This window comes from Sus scrofa, chromosome 7, assembly GCF_054392235.1.
Source record: "Sus scrofa isolate SSC_HxYL_T2T_F1_AM1 chromosome 7, Sscrofa_HxYL_maternal_Yorkshire_Landrace_v2.0, whole genome shotgun sequence".
NCBI classification, from domain to species: domain Eukaryota; kingdom Metazoa; phylum Chordata; class Mammalia; order Artiodactyla; family Suidae; genus Sus; species Sus scrofa.
The window spans coordinates 110,188,874-110,212,294 of NC_139389.1; the positions used below are offsets into that span (position 1 = coordinate 110,188,874).

Below are 23,421 nucleotides of genomic sequence, written 5' to 3' on the forward strand. Positions count from 1 at the left end.
TGTGGCTCTGGCTTAGGCCGGCAGCTACAGCTCCGATTGGACACCTAGCCTGGGAACCTCCATGTGCTGCAGGTATGGCCCTAGAAAAGGCGAAAAAAAAAAAAAAAAAAGACCAGATCTCTTTGCCCCCAGCCGCATTCTGCTTTTATCCTCAACATTGCTATTGGTGGTCATTTTGAAACAATTATAATTTTGATACTTCCCACTAAAAAGTTTTCAAAAGCTTTAAGTGCAAAATCCTTAAGTGGATAATCAAAGCCCTTCATGGTCTGCTCTCTTCTCTGCCCTTATTTTCCACCCCTCCCCAAAACCTACCTTTAAATTCCAGTCATTCTAAACATTATCTCGAACTTCTGTGCCACTGCACAAGATGTTTCCTCTTTGTAGAAATCCCATCTCCCCTGCACTAACTCTAGATCTTGTCAGGTCTTCCAGAGTCCTTCACTGACCTCTGTACCCACTTCCCCTTCTTACCATCAACTCAACTCCCATAACATCTTTCACCTTCCTCTGTGATTGAATTTTCTAAAAGGTATGGTATTTTATTTGTTGACCTCTCCCAGTAGATTGTAAATTTCCAGAAGGATCAGGAATTACATCATTCACCTCTATATCACCAAAAGGCTTTTCATAATGTTGGGCATTTAGTAGATATTCAGTAAGTGAATGTGAGATAAAAGATCAGTTTCTATTGCTGATAAGATTTAACATTCACCAAATAAATCTGTGGGCAGCGTTAGATCAACTGTGCAGTATTCACATGGGTCTTTCAATAACTGTTTCTATACTTCTATCTGTCTCCAGGACTTCTGAGAGGAAACAAAAACTCCATGCCATTTTTGTAGTTAATTTTTCCTGATGTTCAAGATCTCTGTTCCCCCATTCACCTAGGAACCCATGTGGGGGAAAGAATAGGCATATAGTAGAGTACCTATCTTTACTGAGCTAAACGTGTTAAATCCACTACTTGTTGACTTTAAAAAGATAAGGTGGTTTAAATACAAATCTTGCTGAATTGTCTCAGGAGCAACCTACTAGGGTGTATGTGCCCATATCTTATGAATCAACCTTTTTCAGCATATAGCTGTTTTCTTATGTCTATTTTGCATTCATTCCCAACACAGCCCCAAAGGGGGGAATATGTAAAATAAATACGTCAGTTAACTGAAATTTTTATTATTATTTTTAAATGTTTTTACCCATAACTTCAAGGAAGAAAGGCGCTAGTAGCAAATATATTGGGTAACATGGTACAGTAGGAAAAAAAATCCTAGACTTGGTTGATATTATCATAATTGCCACTTAGTAACTGTGTGATCTTCGACAAGTTAGTGAATGTCTTCAGGCTCAATTTATTCTTCTGTAAAATGGAAATACATTCATTTAGAAGGTTGTTTTTTGTTTGCTTTCTTTTTAGGGCTGCACCCGAGGCATATGGAGGTTCCGAGGCTAGGGGCTGAATCAGAGCTGCAGCTGCCAGCCTACACCACAGCCACAGCAACGCCAGATCTGAGCCACATCTGCGACCTACACTGCAGCTCACAGCAAAGCTGGATTCTTAACCCACTGAGCGAGGCCAGCAGTCGAACCCATGTCATGGGTACTAGTCAGGTTCATACTGCTGAGCCACGATGGGAACCCCAATTTAGAAGTATTTTTTGAATGCCCGCTCTGTGTCAAGTGCTTTGCTTGGCACCTGAATTAAAATAGCTACTGTGTCTTCTTGGGTGGCTGTGAAAACTAGATGAGGTAGTGCTGTGAAAATTTTGTTGATTTTTTCTTTTTATTATTAAGTAACACCTAGAACAGTCTCACTCTTCAGTCATCAAAGACAAAAATTTTGACAGAAAAGTATGTTGATTCATTTTCAGCAAGGTTTGAAGTGAGGCAAAACTAAGCCTTAATCCCAATTAACAAAGAAGTTCATGTAGCCACAGTATTTTTTGCCCAAGCATCCCACCTGAGACAAACTTTCTTTGTTGGTACGTGAGGTTATTGGTTGTGTTAGTTATCTATGACTGTATAACAAATTTTGTCCCAAAATTATGGCTTAAAACAACATACATTTATTATCTCACAGTTTCTGTGAGTCAGGCATTCTAGCTTCGCTGGGGACCTCTGGCTTTAGGGTCTCTCATGAGGGTGTCGTCACGTTGTCACCTGGGAGCTGTGATCACATCTGAAGGCTCAACTGGGGGGCCTGTTTCCAAGGCCGCTCACATGGTTATTGGCAGGCTTCTTTCTGCTCAGTCCTCTCCAAAGGGCTGCCGTATGAAGCAAGATGTGCCCCCTCACACCAGTTCAAATGTGAAATTTTAACCCCCAGTTCTTCACAATGTGACTGTATTTGAAGAAGGGGCCTTTCAGGAGGTAGTAAATAAAAGGAGGTCATATGGGTGGAGCCTAATCCAGTCTGACTGGTGTCCTTACAAGAAGAGGAACTTTGGACCTGGAGAGAGATGGCAGGGATAGACAGAGGAGAGGCCCTCGAGGACACAAGGAGAAGGGAGCCATCTGCATGCCAAGGAGAGAGGCCACGGAAGGACCAAGCCTGCCTGCACTTTAATCTTGGACTTGCAGCCTCTTGAACTGTGAGAAAATAAACTTATGTTGTTTTTAAGCCAGCCATTATGTGGTATTAGCTTATGGCCGCCTGAGTAAACTAATACAACTGACTCACAACGTGGCAGCTGGTCTCCCCGGGATAAGCAATATGTGAGAGAATGAGAGAGCACCCAAGGCAGAAGCCACAGTCTTTTTTTTATGTATCTTAACCTCGGAAGTGACATGTCCTAACTTTTGCTGTATTCTCTTTGTAAGCAGTAAGTCAATAAGTCTGGTCCAAACCCAGGGGAATTACATAACCACGTGAGTACCAGGAGGCAGGCGTCACAGGAGGCCATCTTAAAGGCTGCCTACCGCACCAGTTGTGTTTTGTTTTTAATAAAGGAAAAATAAAAAGTTAAGAGATGGACAAATTGGCAATTTTCACATGGTAACGTAGATTCACCTTCATCAAATACATGGGTGCTCTGATACAGTCTGTTGGCCATTCTACCTTTCTGTCAAGCTAAGATTGTTCTGATCTGGCAGACAGAAAATTTTGACACTAAGGACAAGTTTGTCTGGGAATGAAGAAGAGCATTTGTGGACTAGATTGAAGAGAAACTGTACAATTCATTCTTAAGTCTGTATCTAATGCAGTAATTCTCAACCAGAGGTATATCCCTGGGGGAAAGGTGGAGGGAAGAGATCATAAGTTTGAAAAAACCATAGTCAAACTATAATATAATTTTATATATGGAAAGTGATAAGAAATTCATAGATTTCATAAAACAAACTGCGGAAAGTAAAATGGGACAAAATCTTGACTGATGGAGCATAGGTCATAAAAGGTCAAGAAACTGCTCTAATCATCCTTTTATTGTTAATAGGCCAAAAAAAGGGTTACAAGATAGGAGCTTAGAAATGGGCATGCAGTGAACATAATGCCCAGAGAGATGGTGCGTTACAGAAAATCCAATGAAAAGTAATAAAAATGATGAGTGGGCTGTATGGATTAGTTTGGAAGATAAATATAAAGTAACAGACATATCCAGAAGCCTTTTGAGAACTAATAGGAAGATCTTTACAACAGAGGGATGGATGTGAGTTGAACTCAAGCTTTAGTTCAAAGGATCCAGAGGACACCTGCTTTGTGATAATAGCGAGTTGACATCTGATTCCTCAGTAAGTACACTGAGTTTCCAGTAGCTTTAGCCTCTAAATTTAGTAGCATTGTCAGCTTGATTGTCTAATGTTTGTCTAACCATCAGAGTCTGTGTGGCAAAGCTGTCACCATTCCTGCCCAAGGTGAAACTTCTCTTCACCTACAGCTGTCTTTTTTGTCTCTAAAGTGATGCTAACCTGAGGTGAAACTCCCTTTACTTTCTGAGCACTCTTAAGAGCCATCACTTGTAGGAACATCTCCAAACACTAAGCTCCAATATTTGGCTCCTGCTTTGCTGGAACTCCCCCTTGGGTGGCCCTTTGCTGTAAGAGAGGAAGAGGCTGTTTCCTGTTATCTCCTGGTTGCACGATAACAAGATGACAGACTGGTTCTAGGGTTCGTTTCGGTTTTCCTTACAAAAAGCTGTGGAACTAGAGAGTGAGCTGGTAGGAGGATTTCACAAGATGACCCACACTCAAACAGTGTCTGGGAATTCAAATAGTATTTCTGTGGATTACCTAAAGAGTTCTCCTGAAGGAGATGCTTATGTGGGTGTGGAACAATTGCTGAGATATATCGCTAAGTGAAAGATTTAAAAAAAGAAATGCCACTCTAAGTTATGCTCCCATTTGTGTAAAGAGGGGAGAAGGAATATATGTTTATCATATATTTGTTTATATGTGTATATAGACTATTCTGAGAAGGATACAGTCATACCTACCAGTAACAAGGAGTCTAGGGTGGAAGAGACACTTTAAACTCATTATCCTTTTGTGTTGTTTGAATTTTTTAAAATGTGTACACAGATTCCTTTTCAAAAACAAACAGAAACAGTTTTGAAAGTAGAGAGACCTTGAAGAAGTGAAATTTAAGTTACTATATACAGCCTTCAAGCTCATTCTCTATTTCTTCACATGGTAATTTTAGTCTTCCATTTGTCTCTTCTTTTTGTCACTACAGTTTGAAAACTCCTGACACCCGTAGTAGCGGTCTGGTCTGTTGAGCACCTGCCATATCCCAGGTGCTGTAGTTTTACATGGATTTTTTTTCTTTTTTCACTTAACACAACTATGAGGCATGTCCTTCCTGCCTCACTTTTCAGTTGAGACTTGTATGATTCTTCCTTCCTCTGATTCTCTTTAGAAAACAGACATAGTTCTAAGATTAATTTTCTTCCAAATGCCTGGCCAGCCCTTTGCTCCAGCAAAGATCAGGGTGGTCCTTCTGAGGGGTACGTTAGGTCACTTGTACCCTTCGGTTTTTCTCCTCTGTGTTCTTTCTCTGGGCTTGTTATTTTATTTATTTTCAGAACTCGAGCTCTCAACTTCATTCTAGTGATTCTGACATCTGGGTCTCCAGTGGTGGTATCGAGAACACATTTGGTTGCAATAACAAACCACAACTTACAGAGCTAAGAAGAAGGGGGTTTTTTAACTCACATTACTAGAGAGGATTGGGATGGACCCAAGAATTAAGTGTGGTTAGAACTTTGTTTATTCCCACCACTCTCTGCCTCATCATCTTTCTCTCCATCATTCTTTGTCTGTCTTCATGTCTCTTCACAGTTTCACTAACCTCCCTCTTTCTTCTTTCCATGGTTTCTTCTACATAGCAAGGTCAGGTGGAGGGGTGTAATTTAAGCAGCTGCTCCAGCCTAATTCTTTCCAGTTTAATGACCACAGAGTAAAGAGAACTCTTCTCTTTCTATGTGAGTGCATATACATCCTAAGGAAAGGCTGCAACTGGCTTTGGTTGGATGACATGGCCACCTCGTAAGGCAATTGCCACTGAGAAAGGGATGGTGACTTTGGCCAAGTCCGGATCATTTGCCGACTTTTGTGATCACAAGGTATAGGAGTGGAAATTTCTGTTGTAGCTCAGCGGTTACAAACCCAACTGGTATCCGTGAGGATGCAGGTTCAATCCCTGGCCTCGCTCAGTGAGTTAAGGATCCAGTGTTGCTGTGAGCTGTGGTATAGGTCGCAGATGCAGCTCAAATCCCACTTTGCTGTGGCTGTGGTGTATGGCTATAGCTCCAGTTCATCCCCTAGCCTGGGAACTTCCATAAACCACAGGTGTTGCCCTAAAACATACAAAAAGGAACAAAAAAGGTATAGGACTAACATCTGCAGTCTGGCCGTTATCACCTGATTGGAAGAGAAGAGGTAAAGAGCAATTTCCCAGAGGAGGTGGAAGGAGCTGGAACCGTAAGCAGATAGGAAGGGATGCTAAGCAGAAAAAAACAATAGATTTCCCCCCACTTTCCACCCTTAGCATCTGTACAAATATAGGACTACGTAAGACCATAAGACAATATATGCAGTAAGTACGTCATAGGGTGCCTGGAGCAGAATAAGTGATAGATCAGTGTATACTATTCTTTGAATATGTTCTTTTTAATTGTAGCAAAATACGCAACCAAAATTTACCATTTTAACCATTTTTAAGTGTACAGTTCAGTGTATTAACTGTACAGATTAAGTATATCTACACTTTGTCCAACCATCACCACCATCCACCTGTCTTGCACAATTGAAACTTTGTACCCTTTAAACACTAACTCTCATTTCCCCTCCTCCACTCCCTGGCAACCACCATTCTACTTTCTGTCTCTGTGAATTTGTGTACCCTAGATACTGCACGTCAGTGGAATCATATAGTATCAGTCATTTTGTGACTGGCATGTTTAACTCAGCAGAGTGTCCTCAAGGATCCTTTGTGTTGTAGCACATGTCAGAATTCCTTCCTGTCATCCATGGGTGGATGCTTGGGTTGCATTCACATTTTGGCTGTGTGAATAGTGCTGCAGTGAACATGAGTGTGCAAATATCTGTTCAGTACCCTGCTTTTGGTTCTTGTGGGTATATACGCAGAAGTGGAATATCTGGATTGTATGATAATTCTGTTTTTAGGTGTTTGCTGCACCACTTTACATTCCGACCAACAGTGCTCAAGGGCTCCTTCTCTCCACATTCTCCCCAACACTTGTTATTTTCTTTTTCTTTTTCTTTTTTTTTTTTCTTTATAGTAGCCTTCCCAATAAGTGTGAGATGGTTGTAAGCTCTTTTAAATTCACCCTGGGTAACTGAGATAATACAAGTGCCACTGACAGGATGAGTGCTCCCAGGATTGTGGATGAGTGATTGTGGATGAGTGGGACAGATGACACTGTCAGTATTTTATTTTATTTTATGAGCACATATTTCGTTTTTTTTCTTTTGCTTTTATTGAGATATAATTAACATGCAGCACTGTATAAGTTTAAGGTATACAGAATAACGATTTTATTTATATATATCACAAAATGATTATTACTATAAATTTAGGGAATATTCATCGTCTCATATAGATACAAAATTAAAGAAATAGAAAACACGTATGTTCTTGTGATGAGAGCTCTAAAGGTTTAGTCTCTTAACAACTTTCATATGTAACATACAGCAGCAGTAATCATATTTATCACGTACCTTTGACCACCTTCGTCTAAGTCCACCTCCCTTCACCCCCTGCCTCTAGTAACCGCAAATCTTACCTTTTTTTCTATGAGTTTGTTTGTTTTTGAAATATGTCTGACCTCTGTTAGTTCCTGTTACACAACATAGTGATTTGGTATTTCTATACGTTTCAAAATGATCACTGTGGTCAGTCTAGTTATAATACGTCACCATACAAAGACGTTTCATTGTTATTTACTGTACCCCCACACCGTACACGGCACTATAGATATACATGTTTAAGTTGCAGATCTCTTAAGTTCAGAAACATTTTTACAACTCTGCATTTTAACTCCCTCCCCCCACAATGTTTACTGGTTTAACCTCATATTTACATCTTTTTGTTTTGCATATATCTTACCCTTACCATCTTACTGTGGATATAGATGATTTTACTACTTTTATCTTTTAACCTTCCAGCTAGCTTTATCCATAGCTGATTTACTACCTTTACTGTATGTTTGCCTTTACCAATGAGGTTTTACCTTTCGTAATTTTTATGTTCCTAATTGTGGCCTTTTTCATTTAAAGAAGTCCCTTTAACATTTCTTGTGAAGCTGGTTTGGTAGTGCTGAACTCTTTTAGCTTTTGCTTGTCTGTAAAACTTTTTCTCTCTCCATCATATCTAAATGAAAGCCTTGTCGGGTAGAGTATTCTTGGTTGTAGATTCTCCTCTTTCCGCACTTAAAATATACCATGCCACTCCCTTCTGGCTTGTAGAATTTCTGCTGAAAAGTCAGCTGATAGTGTTATAGGAATTTCTTTGTATGCAACTTGTTGTCTTTCCCTTGCTGTTTTCAATATTCTCTATCTTTAGCTTTTGCCATTTTAATTACAGTGGTATGGTCTTGGTGTGGTCTTCTTTGGGTTGATCCTCTTTGAGACTCTCAGTGCTTCCTGGATATGTTTTAAAAGTCAAATTTGGAATGATGGCTGAACATTAAACTCAGGAAAGTCTTCTCAAAAGCCAGGGAGAAGTCAGAGCTGGATGTAGAGTTTAGCAGTCGTCCTTGTAGACCTAACTGTTAAAACTGTCAGTGGACAAATTCTCTGAGGGCAGGGATGTAAGAAAGAGCAACAGGGTGCAAAGGAGGAAAAGGAGCAAGCGGAGGAGTCCAAGAAACCAGCCTTGAGACAGCTACGGGGCTGTTTCAGGTTCTCAGAGAACTGCAGAGGAGAGATCAAGAGGTGGGAATGCTTGATGAGCTCAGATGCAAAGATGGATGATATTTAATTGCCTGTGAATAAGATTTCATTGAATTCAGTCATTTTTACATGAATACTGTCCTATAGATTCCTTGACAATTATCAGAATTATCTTACAACCTGTGGATTATCTTACAACAATGCAGTGAGATACCCAAGGTATTGTTAAACAGAAGCTCAGAGAGATTGTGATTTTCCTAGGGTGACTGCTGGTACCTCTCACTTTCCCAAGATGATCAGTCTTGAAGAAGTTGATGGCAGAGTAGATCAGAGATGCCCAAGGCAGAGAGGGCATGAGGTGTTCCTCTCTGGTCCTAGGCAGCTTGTCATCCCAGCACATGTATCCTCATTCAGTACTTCCTGGAAACAGTGTCCACTGGCTCCTCTCAGCTTCCCACAAACCTACTAAGGAATTTGATTGTCTAGACTATAGAGCAGCAGTTTTTAAACTGTAGGTGGTGACCTAGAAGTGGGTCATCAGATCAATTAAGTGGGTCATTAGCAGGCTCACCAGAGCTAGCGTGCATGCTTCTTCTCAACCCTTCCTCCAGTAATTTCACATCACTTACTTGAACTCAGCTCTGGTTGAAATCAGCCAATGACACAAAGCCAGGGCTTTTGTTTGCTTACTGTACCACAGAGAGCCAGTTGTTAAACATTTACTAGCATACCACTGCTTGTAACTTCTTCCTCCCTCCCCCCACAATGGAACAGAATGGAATAGAAAGAAAAGTACCAGGATCCATCTATAATAAAAGTAATAGTTGTTTTGTGAGACTTTATGTCTTAAAGATATTTATATTTGTGTTCATACGAAATGTATTTTTTACTATGCATGACAGTAAAAAAAAAAAAAAAAAAAAAAAAAAAAAAGTTTTAAAGCCACTGGGGAGTTCCCATCCTGGCCCAAAGGGTTAAAAACCCGACAGTGTCTGCTGTGAGGTTGTGGGTTCGATCCCTGGCCTCATTCAGTGGGTTAAGGATCCAATGTTGCCACCAGCTGCAGCATAGGTCGCAGATGCAGCTCAGATCCTCCGTTGCTGTGGCTGTGGTGTGGGCTCCAGCTGCAGCTCCAATTTGACCCCTAGCCTGGGAACTTCCATATGCCACAGGTGCAACCTGAAAAAGAAAAAGAAAAAGAAGAAAGTCACTTGTTTAGGGTCGCTTTATTTACTTTCCTCAGATAATTGAAAGTCTGCTGTTCTCCTGATCCTTAGGCAAAGAACTGGTATCCAGTGCCCTTTTTGAATTAATATTGCATCTACTGTAGGAGGAGTGAGATTGAATTTTTATCAGGCTGGAAATAATTGTTCTAGAATAGGCAAGATCCCGCTGTACATCAGTTCTTTTGAATTCAAAGCTATATAAAAATTCATTTTTAGGAGTTGCAATTTGTGGCGAAGTGGAAACTAATCCAAGTAAGAACCATGAGGTTGTGGGTTCCGATCCCTAGCCTCGCTCAGTGGGTTAAGGATCTGGCATTGCCGTGAGCTGTGGTGTAGGTCACAGATGTGGCTTGGATCCTGCGTTGCTGTGGCTCTGGCATGGTCTGGCAGCTGTAGCTCCGATTAGACCCCTAGCCTGGGAGCCTCTTTTTAGGGCTCTAGTGCAGCCCTAAAAAGCAAAAAAAAAAAAAAAAAAAAAAAATCATTTTTAAACCTTACCAAAGATTTTCTATAGTGAGCATGAATTTATCCTATATTTAGAAAACAATAATCATTATTAAATTACAAAGATTAGAAGGCTAATGAATAGAAGAAATCAGATCAAGGTCCATGGCATTTATTGCTCTACCGCTCTTCATTTCTGGAACTCTCTATGAAGAAATTAAATCTAAAGAAAGAAAAGAAACCTTTTGTGAAATAATTTCCCTTGTAATGATTTAGTGACTTATTTTATAAGCTCAGATTTTATTTACATGTCCATTGTATATAAACATTTTATATGTAGACATTACGTAAAAATATATAAAACATATGTGAATATATATATATATCAGATATGCTTAAGTGGATTATGCTTTAAAACTAGATGAATGTAGATGAATCATAGAATTAGATCCCAAGGACTTTGATTTAGATCAGTCTTGGAATTTTTAAATTTTAACGAAAGGAAAGTTATCAAGTACCCTTATGCAAAAAGAAGTTCTGAGCAAATATGTTAAATGGTCTGCCCTTCAGATACTCAGTATCTGAATGTAGTTTAAAAAAAAGAAACACTTTTCACTGAGTGACATCTGAAAGTCATTCAGATAGATTTATATCATCCTCTTCCACGATGTAACTTTACCCCGCTCATTTTAGAGTTTGTCGTAATAAGAAAATGAACCAGCATAAGGGTAACATAGTTTTTACAGGTTAGTAAGAATTAAATACACTTTTGGAAATTAGGTGAGTATAGCTTTCTTAAAAGAGTAAGGTGTGTACCATTTACATGACTTCAGTTCTTTACAGTAAAATTCCTTAAAATAGCATTTTATTACAGCTATTCAGCACTCATTTGCAAGTAGGAGGTAATCGCCCCCATGGATGTACACCTGAGCCCATGCTGGTTTCTCATTAGACATGCAGAAGGACTCCTAGGAGGCTCGTGCTGCCGTGGGCAGTCAGCTCCTTTTCCCATGTGACTGCATTTCACAGTCCCGCGGGGGCTGCCGTTGCTTTCAACAAACCCCCTGCAGCTGTGCCCGCTGCCTTTGTGTCACCCAGGCAGGGTTTCATGAAATGGATCTGATGCTCTTGTGCCTGTGTTGTTCATTCCTGCATACAAGCACTGTGCCCAGGAAGGTGAGGGGCCAGCAGGTTGGCCCTCACTCCCCAGCTGTCCCTTTCTTCTAATGTCACTCAGGATATAAATAAAGCGATTCATTCACCCTCTCTTACCAAACCAGTATGCTGCCAGAGATTACTACCAGGGCCACTCAGATCAGTTGGAAAGGCCTGGGGGACAAATCTAAGAGGCACAATTTTAAAAGTCTTTACATTTAGATTATTTTTAAAAATAAGTTTTTATTTTTATTTCTCTGAATCACTTCAGAACTTGGAGGGAAAAGAATAATCCCAGTTATATGTTCATGTTGTTCGATGTCTGGGCCTCCCTTATTGGAATGGAAGTCGTGATGAAACTAGAAAAGCCGTGGTCAGATGATCTCATTGGAAATCTGCGTCCCCTTCAGACAGCTGGTAGTAGGAGCTCTGGTCTGGAGCGTGGATTGGGGTGCTGCTTAGCACCACCAGGCCTTTGGCCATTTGCAGATGCAGAGTTTGTATTGGTAGTTGAAAGTCTCTTAATTCCCATCAGGAACACTGCTATGCATTGGTCATTTTCCACATCAGTCAGTCAAATATTTATCAAGCAGCCCCGTGTAAATATTCACAGGGCAGAAACACTGGGAGCTTGGGTCACATGAAGGTTTGAAAGACATAGTATCTGTGCTTAAAAGGGTATAGCAGGGGAAATGAGGGACACATGCAGACACAGTCCCCTCCCCTCACCCTAACCACCACCACCCCCAAAACAGTTTAAGAAACAATGATTTAGATAACTTGGGAAAGTCTGTCCACTGTTCTGCTTGGGGAATGTATGCCTTAAAGTGAGAGTAGAATGTGAATCTGCTGTGCCCTCGCCGTCCCTAGATGCCTGTCATGGTATATTTCACCTTGGTAAATGTTTAAAATTCTTTTATTTGCTATGTTAAAGTAACACAAGGCAGGGAGTTCCCTTGTGGCACTGCAGGTTAAGGATGTGGCATCACTGCAGTGGCTAAAGTCACTGCTCTGGTGCAGATTTGATCCCTGGCCCAGGAAGTTCTACATGCTGCAGGTAGAGCCACCCCCCCCCAAAAAAAGGAAGAAACACAAGGCAGTTACTATAATCTGGTGATAGCTGGAAGAAAAAATTGGGTTTGTTGGACTCTGATAGTTGTCAAACCAGAATAATGTTTTTTGTTGTTGTTGTTTTTGTCTTTTTTCTTGAGCCACTCCTGCGGCATATGGAGGTTCCCAAGCTAGGGGTCTAATTGGAGCTGTAGCCACCAGCCTACGCCAGAGCCACAGCAACGCAGGATCTGAGCCGCGTCTGCCACCTACACCACAGCTCATGGCAACGCCGGATCCTTAACCCACTGAGCAAGGCCAAGGACTGAACCCGCAACCTCATGGTTCCTATTCGGATTCATTAACCACTGAGTCACGATGGGAACTCCCAGAATAATGTATTTTATAGGTGCCTTGAGATTTTTTTTAAAGCTATTATGATGATAATTTATGTTTATGTTGCTTATTGTTTCACCTAGTAAGATGGAACTTTGAGAAATGCCAAGTGAGTGTGTAAATAGACAGTATGATCCTTAGACATTTGACCAACAAACAATTTCCACATTAGGACAGCAAAGCAAAAAAGAGAATGGGTTAATTTCAATGGCTGGCTTATATCCACTGTACAGCATGGCGACCCAGTTACACTTACATGTATACATTCTTTTTTCTCACATTATGTGTTCCATCATAAGTGACTAGACAGAGTTCCTTATATCTAGAATATAACATATGGCACAATGGCTGGCTTTTTGAGGTTCTAAAAAAAAGAGCTGGGCTGTAATCATGGCCACAGAGGCAGTGAGGGGGGAAATACAGTAACATTATTATTCTATGTACCCTTCCTTCCCTAATGACCCCAGCTCTGGGTCACCAGGCAGGAGTAGGGATTGAAGCAGCTGTACACCAGAATTGTGGCAGGCGTAAGGGCCAACAGGCAGATCACCAGGTGAAAGTCTAACTGGAGACCCTCCACCTAAAGATGGGACCCCCTAAGGGCTGTGTTCCCCATGCGAAGGTTAACCAGATAGAAACCTCTCCTCCCACCGCCCCTCCACCCACTCAGGCCCTAGAAAAAAACTGCCTGTCTTGAACCTCAGCACAGAAGGGGCTGGAGTAGGGACTCTCCTCTGACCATTCCTGATCACAAGCTGGCCCTCATGTCAGCTTGGGCAAGGAATCATGTTCCCTAGGTGCTCCAAAAAACTTCTCACTGAGACTTTAGTTTAAGGTGATCCTAAGCTACTGGTGGCCCCAGGCACTCAGTAGAATTAAAAAAAATATTTTTTTTCTGGCGAAATCCTCCTTCGGCTTATATCTTGAATAATTCCCACAGGTAACATTCTAAGAACTGTGAGATAACAGTTTAAAATTATAAAACAAATAAGGAAACACAGAACCATAAAAGCCAGCAAAAATAACATATCAATATCAGACTTGCAAAGACTAAGATACTGAAATTACCATGCATACAATTAAAAAAAAAAAACTTTATCATATGTTTAGGGAAATTAAAGGAGGGAATAAAAGTATGAGTAAAACCAGGAGATTAAAATTATAACCAAGCAGATTTGAAAAAGAACTAAGGGGCAGTTTCAGATTGAAAAAATAAAGATAATGTGAGAGAAAGAATGTATATATGTGTATGACTGGGTCACTTTGCTGTACAGTAGAAAATTAACAGAACACTGTAAACCAACTATAATGGAAAAAACAAAAATAGTTTAAAAAAATAATTAAAGTTTAAAAATCTCAAATACAGATTAGACCCAGTTGAGGAGAGATTTAATGAGCTGAAGATATATTTAAAGAAATTATCTGTAATGTAGTACAGAAAGAAAAAGTGTTGGAAAACCAGGTGAGAATCCCTAATAGACATCTAATCAGAGTTCTGGAAAGAAAAATGGGACAGAGACAATATTTGAAGAGAAATGGCTAAAAATTGTCTAAAACTAATTAAAAGGTACTCAGATTGCAGTGAATCACAAGAAATCCACCCCTAAACACACCATACTAAAATTTTAGGATACCAAAGACAAAGAAGATATTAAAAGTAGCTAGAGGGAAAAGAAGCTTTACCAAAGGAATACCAGTTTGATGGATAGCGTATTTCTCAACAGCAATAGTAAAAACAAAAATACAGTGTAATCTTACCACTGATGACCAAAGAAAAAAAAATCCCAAGCCAGATATGTATTTTAAGCAAAAATATCTTTCAAGGATAAGGGTGAAATAAAGACATTTTTCAACACATAAAACTCCAAAGAATTAGTCCCTAGCAAACCTCCACAAAAAGAAGGAATCTGAAGAATAGTTCAACAGAGAAAAGTGATACCCAAAGAAGGTCTAAGGTTCAAGAAGGAATTACGAGCCAAGAATGGATAAAAATATTGACAAATATAAACATAATAACCAGTGAAGTGATAATATTCTTGTGAGGTTAAAAGGTGATGAGGATGAAAATATCCAACATCGATATCATATAAATCAAGAGAGAGGGTACGATCAAAGTTGAAGTAGTCTCCCCTGACACGGTGCAATGAAAAGGTGAAGATACTGATTAACTTCAGCCTTACGTAGTTCATAGATACAAATGTGAAAATGAATAGAGTAACTTCTAAAAGATTAGAAATGTAAAATTTCCAAAGCAGTAAAAAGAAAATGGAATGAGAAAAATAATAGATTCATAAGGAGAAAAAGAAAACACAGCAAAGGTGGAGCACATACAAAGCACAACTTAAGATCGTAGAAATAGGAGTTCCCGTCATGGCTCAGTGGAAACGAATCTGATTAACATCCATGAGGACGCAGTTTCCATACCTGGCCTTGCTCAGCAGGTTAAGGATCCGGCGTTGCAGGTTAAGGATCCGGCGTTGCCGTGAGCCGTAGTAGATGTGGCTCAGATCCTGAGTTGCTGTGGCTGTGCTGTAGACCGGCAGCCACAGCTCCAATTCATCCTCTAGCCTGGGAACCTCCATATGCCATGGGTGCAGCCTTAAAAAGACCAAAAAAAAGGGGGGGAAATCATAGAAATAAATAAAAATATTAGTAATTACAAAAATGTGAGTACACTAAATGTTCCAGTGAGAGTCAAAGACTGATTCATTGGAAAGTATTTACCGAGCATCTGCTGCGTGCTACATACTGCCCTTGGCACTGGGTACCTGGCACAGAGCAGTGCACAAAACAACCAAAAGTCCCTGACAGGAGAGGTAGACAACAGACCACATCAGTAACACAAATAGTGCATTAGGTAGTCGTGGGAGTCCTAGAGGAAAGGGAAAGCCGTGAAAGGAGGTAGAGAACAAGAGGTCACTATTCTAAACAGAGTCGTCGGGCAGAGTGGCGTTTGAGGACCCGAAGGAAGCGAGGGGAAGGGAACTCCAGGCGGGGAACAGCACAAGCACATGCCTCAAAGAGCACACTGGCTCCTGCGTTCCGGAAAGACAAGCAGCCCAGTAGGGCCGCAGTGGAGGGAGCAAGGGGCAGAAAGGGCATAGAGGGGCCTCCAGAGATGATGAGGAGCCAGATCATGAAGGACTTGGGGGCCAAGGACAGGACTTGCACGTTGAGGGAAGTGCAGGCCATCAGGGGCGGGCGAGGGGGGCGGTTGGGGAGCCTGATTTCTAATGTAACAATTAGGAGAAATGGTCGACCAAAACAGGGTATATTGTCAGCCTAGATTTTTAAGAATCCAACTTTAGGCTCTTTGAAGGAGACACATCTAAAACCTAAGTATATAAAAAGGATGAGAGAATGAAGGACAAAGGTTGGAAAAATACAAAGAGGATGTAGCTATAGTCAGCAGACAAAATAGATTTTAAGGCAAAAAGCATATTGAGAAATAAAGAGGATTGCTACATTATGGCTAAAAGATCTACAGATTTACCAGGAAAGTAGTTAACCTTTTCTTGTTGACTTATTTTAACTAGTATATTTACTGATTTTTAAAATTAAATAAAATGCATATTTATGGAAAATATATTGGGCAAAAACTTAACAGAACCACAGAGAAATAGACAACCCCATCTTCATAATGGAATGTTTTCATGTAACTCAGTAATTACATGATCAAGCAGTCTGAAAATCAATTATGTTTTCGGAAATTTGAACCACAAAATTAACAGGCTCAATATAATAGGTATGTATAGAACATCGAACTGAGTGCCTAATAGACATTCTTTGCAAGTGTCCATGGAGTATTTGCAGAAACTATGTATGAGGCCTTAAATCACATTTCAAAGACCTTATTCCTTGATCACAGTGTCAAAACAAAGACAACTGGAGGAGTTCTCCTGTGGCCCAGAAGGTTAAGGATCTGCCATTGTCACTGCAGTAACTTGGGTCACTGCTATGGCACAGGTTCAGTCCCTGGCCAGGGAACTTCTACATGCTGTGGACATTTGGGGTGGGGGGGAGCGGGAAGACAACTGGAAAATCCACAAATGTTTGGAAACTAAGAGTTAACATCGAAAAAATCCTAATTAGAAAATACTGTTTGGGGAGTTCCCATCGTGGCTCAGGGGAAACAAATCTGACTAGTATCCATGAGGACACAGGTTTGATCCCTGGCCTCACTCAGTGGGCTAAAGATCTGGCATTGCCCTGAGCTGTGGTGTTGGTCACAGACGCGGCTCGGATCCCACATCGCTGTGGCTGTGGTGTAGGCCGGCAGCTGCAGCTCCGATTCCATACCTGGCCTGGGAACTTCCATGTGCCGCAAGTGCACTAACCTGAGGGATATTAAGAAGCAATATTAAAGGAAATGTTATGCTAGGGAAAGGGGAGAAGCTGAAAATCAATTGCTAAATATCTGACTTAGGTTGTTCAAAAAAGAAAAAAGTAAATTCAGTAGTAATAAGGATGAAAGAAAAAATCAATAAAATAGAAAATAAACATACCGTCGTGAGGAATAATTAGAGACATTATTATATACATCCCGCAGAGATTAAACAGACTGTAGGAAGATAGTATGAATAACCTTTTTCTGATACACTTTTAAAACTTGGTGAGATGGATACAGTTTTCATATTTAACTTAGAAAAATTTATTCAAGAGAAATGTAAAGTCCACATATTCTTTTAATTAGGAAATTGAATCGAACAAGAATCTTGGCACAAATTCAACACTAAGCTTTTATTGTTTTGCTGGACATCTGAGGATCAGATACACCAATCGTCTACAAACTGTTCTAGAGTAGAGGGAAAGAAGGCACATCTCCTAACTCCTGGTATTATCTTAATATCAAAACCTTATAAGGACAGCCCCCCCACAAGTTCTAAAATTAAAAGGTCTTCTTAATTGTGGATATAAATACAAAAATTCTGAATAGGACATCTGCAAACCGAGTCCAGCAGTATTCAAAAAGGCAATGTGGGAAGTTCATCCTGTGGCTTGGCGGTTAACGAGCCCAACTAGTATCCATGAAGATGTGGGTTAGATCCCTGGCCTCACTCAATGGTTTAAGGATCCAGTCTTGCCATGGTGTAGGTGACAGACGTGGCTCGGATCCTGCATTGCTGTGACTGTGGTGTAGGCCAGCAGCTGCAGGTCCGATTTGACCCTTAGGCTGGGAACTTCCATATGCTGGGGGTGCAGCTCTATAGAGAAAAAAAATAAAAAATAAATTTTAAAAAAAGACAATGTGTTATGATCAAGTTGAGTCCATATCAGAGATTCAAGGATTGTTTGATATTTAAAAATTGACTAATTTGATTTTCTACAATTACAGATTAAAGGGTAAAAAAAATCATATGCTCCTCTCAGTAGATAGAGAATGAGCATTTTGATAAGATTCAGTGTCCTCATGACTTAAAAAAAGATTCCTAGCTCACTAAGAATAGAAGGGAACCTAATCATAGAGTATCTCTACAGAAAACCAATAGCAACCATCATTCTATTAGTTGAGAAACCAAAAACTTTCCCTCTAAGATGCAGAGCAAGGCAAGAGAGCCCAGCTCTTGTGTTGAACGTTGTACTGAAAGTCTTGGTCAGGAAGGTAGAATCAAGGGGGTGGGGTGGGGAAATGACCTAGAATCAGAAAGGAAGAAGCAAGCTGTCATTATTCTCACACAATGTATTTGTCTGATTGGAAACCCAAAACAAATGTTCAAATAAATCATTGGCTTTATAAGAGTTTTCCAAAATCAATTACATTTCTTAGATGAGCAACAAACAGGTAGAACATGTGATTTTAGAAAAAATACCTTTTGTGTCAAAGTTGTAAGCATCAAAACATATCATGTACCTAAGGGGAAATATAAAAAAGATATGTAACTTATTATTTTAAAAGTTATAAAACCCTATGAAGAGTCACTTAGAAAAAGCACATTAATGGAGAGAGAGAGATATTCATAAATGAAGTTAGTTGATAAGATGTCAGCTCTCCCCAGAATTGATCTTTAGTTTGAAGGGGGTATTAGTCATTCATTTTTTTTTTTTTAATTTGACAAGCTGATTCTAAAATTTACATGGGAGAAAAAAGGGCCAAGCATCAGCCTTAATCCTAAAGGATGGGAATGAAAGAGAGAGAGGGCCATGCGTGACTTGTCTTACCAGAAACCAAGAATTATTCTCAAGATTATTATCAAGCTGCAGTAATTAAGAGAGTGTGGTGTTGGCATGGAAAACTGGTCTTCTATTCAGAAATAGTTTATGTTAGAGATACTGCAGTTAAAGGATGGGTTAGAGGAAAGGATGGCTTTATCAATAAATAATGCCAGGACAGTTATTTTGTGGGGAAAAGTGAAAGTAGATGTGTGCTTCATTTTAGGTTGGATTAGAGACTTAAATACAAAAGACAAAAGTGCCTGTTATAAGACATTATAGGACAATACATTGTGACGATAATGTAAGGAAAGTACATACCAAAAAGGTGAACATTGATTGTTTGACTTTGTTCAAATTAAGAATTTCTATTCTAAGACACCAAAAAGATATTGTGGGTTTTTTTGTTTTGTTTTGTTTTCCTTTTATCCTTAAGTTCTTTTCTGTTAGAGATACATGCTGAAGTATTTATGGGTGAAATGATTTGTTTTCTTGGGTTTGCTTTGAAGTATTCTGGGGAAAAAAAAAAGGTGGAGAGAAGATTGGAACAGGGATGTGTCTTATACTCTTCTAGTTTTTGTGGACGTTTGAAATTTTTCATTTTCAAAAGGCTTTAAATGAAACAATTTTGATGGAGACTGCCCTGGATTTTCTAAAGTTTTAACATTTAAAACAAAATCACTTTTTGAAAAAGTCTCTTGTTAATAATATATATCTAAATGCAATCTAATTTTTATCTCTGAGTAGGACTTTCCTTCTAAATTAATAAATCATGAAACAATATCTTTAAAAAAAAAAAAAAAGATACCCTAAAGAGAGTGAAGAAGTCACAAACTAGGTGAAGGTGTTTATAACACCCCCGCAAAAAATTAGGATCCAGGTATTAAGCAAAGAACTTTAAAAAATCAGTAAGTGGTTTCTTAGATATGACATCAAAAGCATAAGTAACAAAAGAAAAAAATAGGCAAACTGGACATCATCAAAATGTTCAAATTTTGTGCTTCAAAGCATACCATCAAATTGAAATGAAAACCTACAGAATGGGAGAAAATATTTGCAAATCATGTATGTGGTATGGGACTTGTATCTAGAATATATAGAGAAGTCTTACAACTCAGTAATTTAAAAGGCAACTCAATTTTTAAAATTGTTTGTTTGTTTGCCTGTCTGCTTGTTTGCTGCACTTGCAGCTCATGGAAGTTCCCAGGCTGGGGATTGAACCTGTGCCACAGCAGCAACCTGAGCCACTACAGTGATAACACCAGTTCCTTAACCCACTATGGCACAAGGGAACCCCACAACTCAGTTTTTTGAATGGGCAAAAAAACTGAAGAGACATTTCTCCAAAAAAGGTATACAGTGCCTATAAGCTTATGAAAATATTCTCAACATTAGTCACTGGGGAGACATAAGTCAATGGAGTGTCCAGGTGGCCTAATGGTTAAGGACTCAGCATTGTCACTACTGTGACTGTAGGCTCGGTTTCAATCCCTGACCTGGGAATATCTACATGTTGTGGGTGCTGCCTAGGGAAAAACACACACCAGAATATCACTTCACACCCACCAGGATGGCGATAATCAAAAGAAAAAACGAACAAGTGTTGGTGAGGATGTGAAAAATTGGAAGCTTTACATACTGCCAACGGGAATGATGTAAAATGGTGCAATTGCTTTGGAAATCAGTGTGGCAGATCCTCATACCATAAAACAGAGTTCCCATGTAACACAGCAATTCCATTCTAACATATGTAACCCAACAGAAATAAAAATGTATGTCTACACAAAAACTCGTACATGAATGTCTATAGCAGCATCATTAATAATAACTAGGAAGTGGAAACAGTTCAAACTCGCATCAACTAATGAGTGGATAAATAAAATGTAGTATACGCAACATGGAATATTACTCAGCCATAGACAGGAATAGAGTACCGATTTATGCTGCAGGTGGATGACCCTTGAAAACACTATGGTAAGGGAGAGCAGATGGACACCTAAGACCACATGTATGACTCCACTTATATGAAACGTCCAGAATAGGCAGATCTATAGGGACAGTAGATTAATGGAGGCCTAGGGCTAGGGGATGAAATGTGTGGGGATGATGGCTAAGAGATAAGGGCTTTCATTTCCTTTCAGTGAAAATGTTCTAGACCTGATTGTGATGAGGGGTGCACAACTCTGAATATACTAAAAGCCACTGTATTGTACATGTTAAATGGGTAAATTGTATGGTATGGAATCACATCTCAATAAAGCTGCTTATAAACCTCAAGAAGCAACAACTCAATAGGGAAATAAGAAAAAGGTACGTCCAAGCATTTCACAAGAGAAAAACCATGTATGTGCAATACTAGATACTTGAAAAGATCCTCGGCCTCATTCCTAAGCCAGCAGGTGCTAATTAAAACCACAGTAGGGCACCATCGTATCCTCACTTGATTCACAAAAGTTTTTAAGTCAGGCAGTGCCACTTCTTCATTGAGGAGGTGGGATGGGAGTAAGCTCATCCACTGGCAGAGGGGTCTAAGTTGGTATAAACCACTATGGAAATAATCTGGCATTATTTTTAGAGGGTTGAAGATGCAAGTATTTCTGACCCGGCAGTTCCACTCCTAAGTATCTATCTAAAGAAATTCTTCCAGTTGTGTGCTGAGATCACATATAAGAATAGTCACGTAATAAAATAGCACCATACAATTCAAAACCACGTAAACTCAACAGTATAGGATTTAGTGATGTAAGTGTATGTAGTAAATAAACCTGACTTTAAAAAGCAAACAAGAGAAAGATATACACAAAATTTAGAATAGCAGGGGAATGGGAAAGAATTGGGAGGGTCTCATAGGAGATTTGGGGTCACGGAAATGTTCCTTTCTTAAACTGGGAGGTGGGTGTAGGCGTGTATTGGGGGGATGGGGGCAGGGGTACAAGGCAGTTGTACAAGGCAGAGTGTTAGCTGACAACCTGACATGTAGGGAAGATTTAGACAGTCTGAAAGTGTACATTGAGCACTTTTTCCATGCAGTTCAATATCGAATGCTAATAATGCTGACTCTGAGTTTCTAGAAAAGGCTGACTTATTTGGCATCTTCTATTTACGAAGCAAGAGGGAGAAAATGTTCTCATGGGGGGTTCAGGGAGAAACTAAGAAAACTACGCACACACAAAAAGAATGGGAGTGTTTTCGAGTGGTTTCCAACAAAAATAGTTAAAATGAATAGTTTTCTATTTCAAGGTGACCTTCATCTGTTGGGGCCACAGCTACTTTATTCTTCAGTAATGCCAACTAATCCAAGCCTTGCTATCGATTAATAAACCCCTCCCCCCCATCATTTCAGACACTTAGTGGTGACTGTCTCTTGCAGATCCTACTCACACCAAAAGATGAACCACAAAGACGTGGAGGAAAAACTTGCTCACTATGCCATCCTCCTGGTGTGTGACTGCCAGTGAAGCATCCACCAGCGCTGCAAGGGGTCCAGAGTATTTTCTGCTGCCTCAGTCCCCAATGCCTTCCAGCAGAAGTGGCGGCAGATGGTTGCCTATCACCAATCCAGACTTTTCCTGAGACGACAGGAAAACCTCTCAGCTGGCTTTCGATGGAACTTGGCTTGGGGACATTCAGCTGATGCGTGATATACCCCATCAGAGCACACGTGTATCTTTTTCCCCTTTCACCACACCCCCCCCGCCCCCGCTTAGGTCTTCTCTGCCCCTCTCCTGCTACCACACAGAGATGATATAAAAGAGGCTCTTTGGCTATTTGTATTTTGCTTCCTCTTCTTTTCCAGACTGCAGTATTAAACTTTACCTCCTACAAGCCTAAAATCCCAACAACATTATCTACCAAAGTTGTTCTTCCCTTTCCAGAGGGTTTAGGGGAAGGGGGCACTTACATCATGAGGTTCCCAGAGAGAAGAGAAAAATCGGTGTGCTGCTGACCACCTGAGCCATAGTAAAGGTACCCTTTGGAATTATTGATTTCTAAAATTAATAAAGTAAGTCTATTTTTATTTTCTTTTTTTCCATTTACTAATTTCCCAACAGTCAGTATTCACAGACAAGACTGAAAGGGGACCAACTTATTTCATTTCTTTGTCAGGCAGTTTTTCAAACTTCAGTTAAGAAGTCTGAGCTCTAGGAGTTCCCGTCATGGTGCAGTGGTTAACAAATCTGACTAGGAACCATGCGGCTGTGGGTTCAATCCTGGCCTTGCTCAGTGGGTTAAGGATCCAGCGTTGCCATGAGCTGTGGTGTAGGTCTCAGACGCAGCTCGGATCCCAAGTTGCTGTGGCTGTGGTGTAGGCCGGTGCCTACAGCTCCGATTCGACCCCTAGCCTGGGAACCTCCATATGTCACAGGAGGCAAAAAGACAAAAAGAAAAAAGAAAAAAAGAAAATGAAATCTGAGCTCTAAAGAGATATTTCATTCTTATATTTGGTCTCAGCAGATGGTGGGTCCAGTCTGTTCCCCAGGGCAGCTCCCGCACAGGAAAGCTGGTACTGGCGGGTGCCTCTATTATCAGACCAAGGCAGACAGGCCCTCCAGTGGCACATGGGGCTGTGGCCAGTTGTACAGTGTTCACCTTAACAGTGCGTCCGAACACTGCCCCACAGCCCCGTTGCTTTCTGCTTGACCTCTGCTCT

At 40.2% G+C, this 23,421-nt stretch overlaps 1 protein-coding gene across 50 annotated transcripts in view; it reads left to right on the plus strand.

The window, feature by feature from the left end:
• TTLL5 (tubulin tyrosine ligase like 5) overlaps positions 1-22,788 on the plus strand; it is a 309,203-nt gene extending 286,415 nt beyond the window's left edge. For 47 of the 50 annotated variants that reach the window (XR_014811162.1, XR_014811164.1, XR_014811165.1 and 44 more), the window contains one exon: positions 22,141-22,788. Coding sequence is in view for 44 of the 50 variants with exons in the window: in XM_084969822.1 (XP_084825948.1) it covers positions 22,141-22,228 (88 nt within the window). In the remaining 6 variants the exon portion in view is untranslated. The remainder of the gene's footprint in view (positions 1-22,140) is intronic. The other 3 variants (XR_014811163.1, XR_014811167.1, XR_014811166.1) reach the window with 1 other exon arrangement.
• Positions 22,789-23,421: the final 633 nt, after the last annotated feature.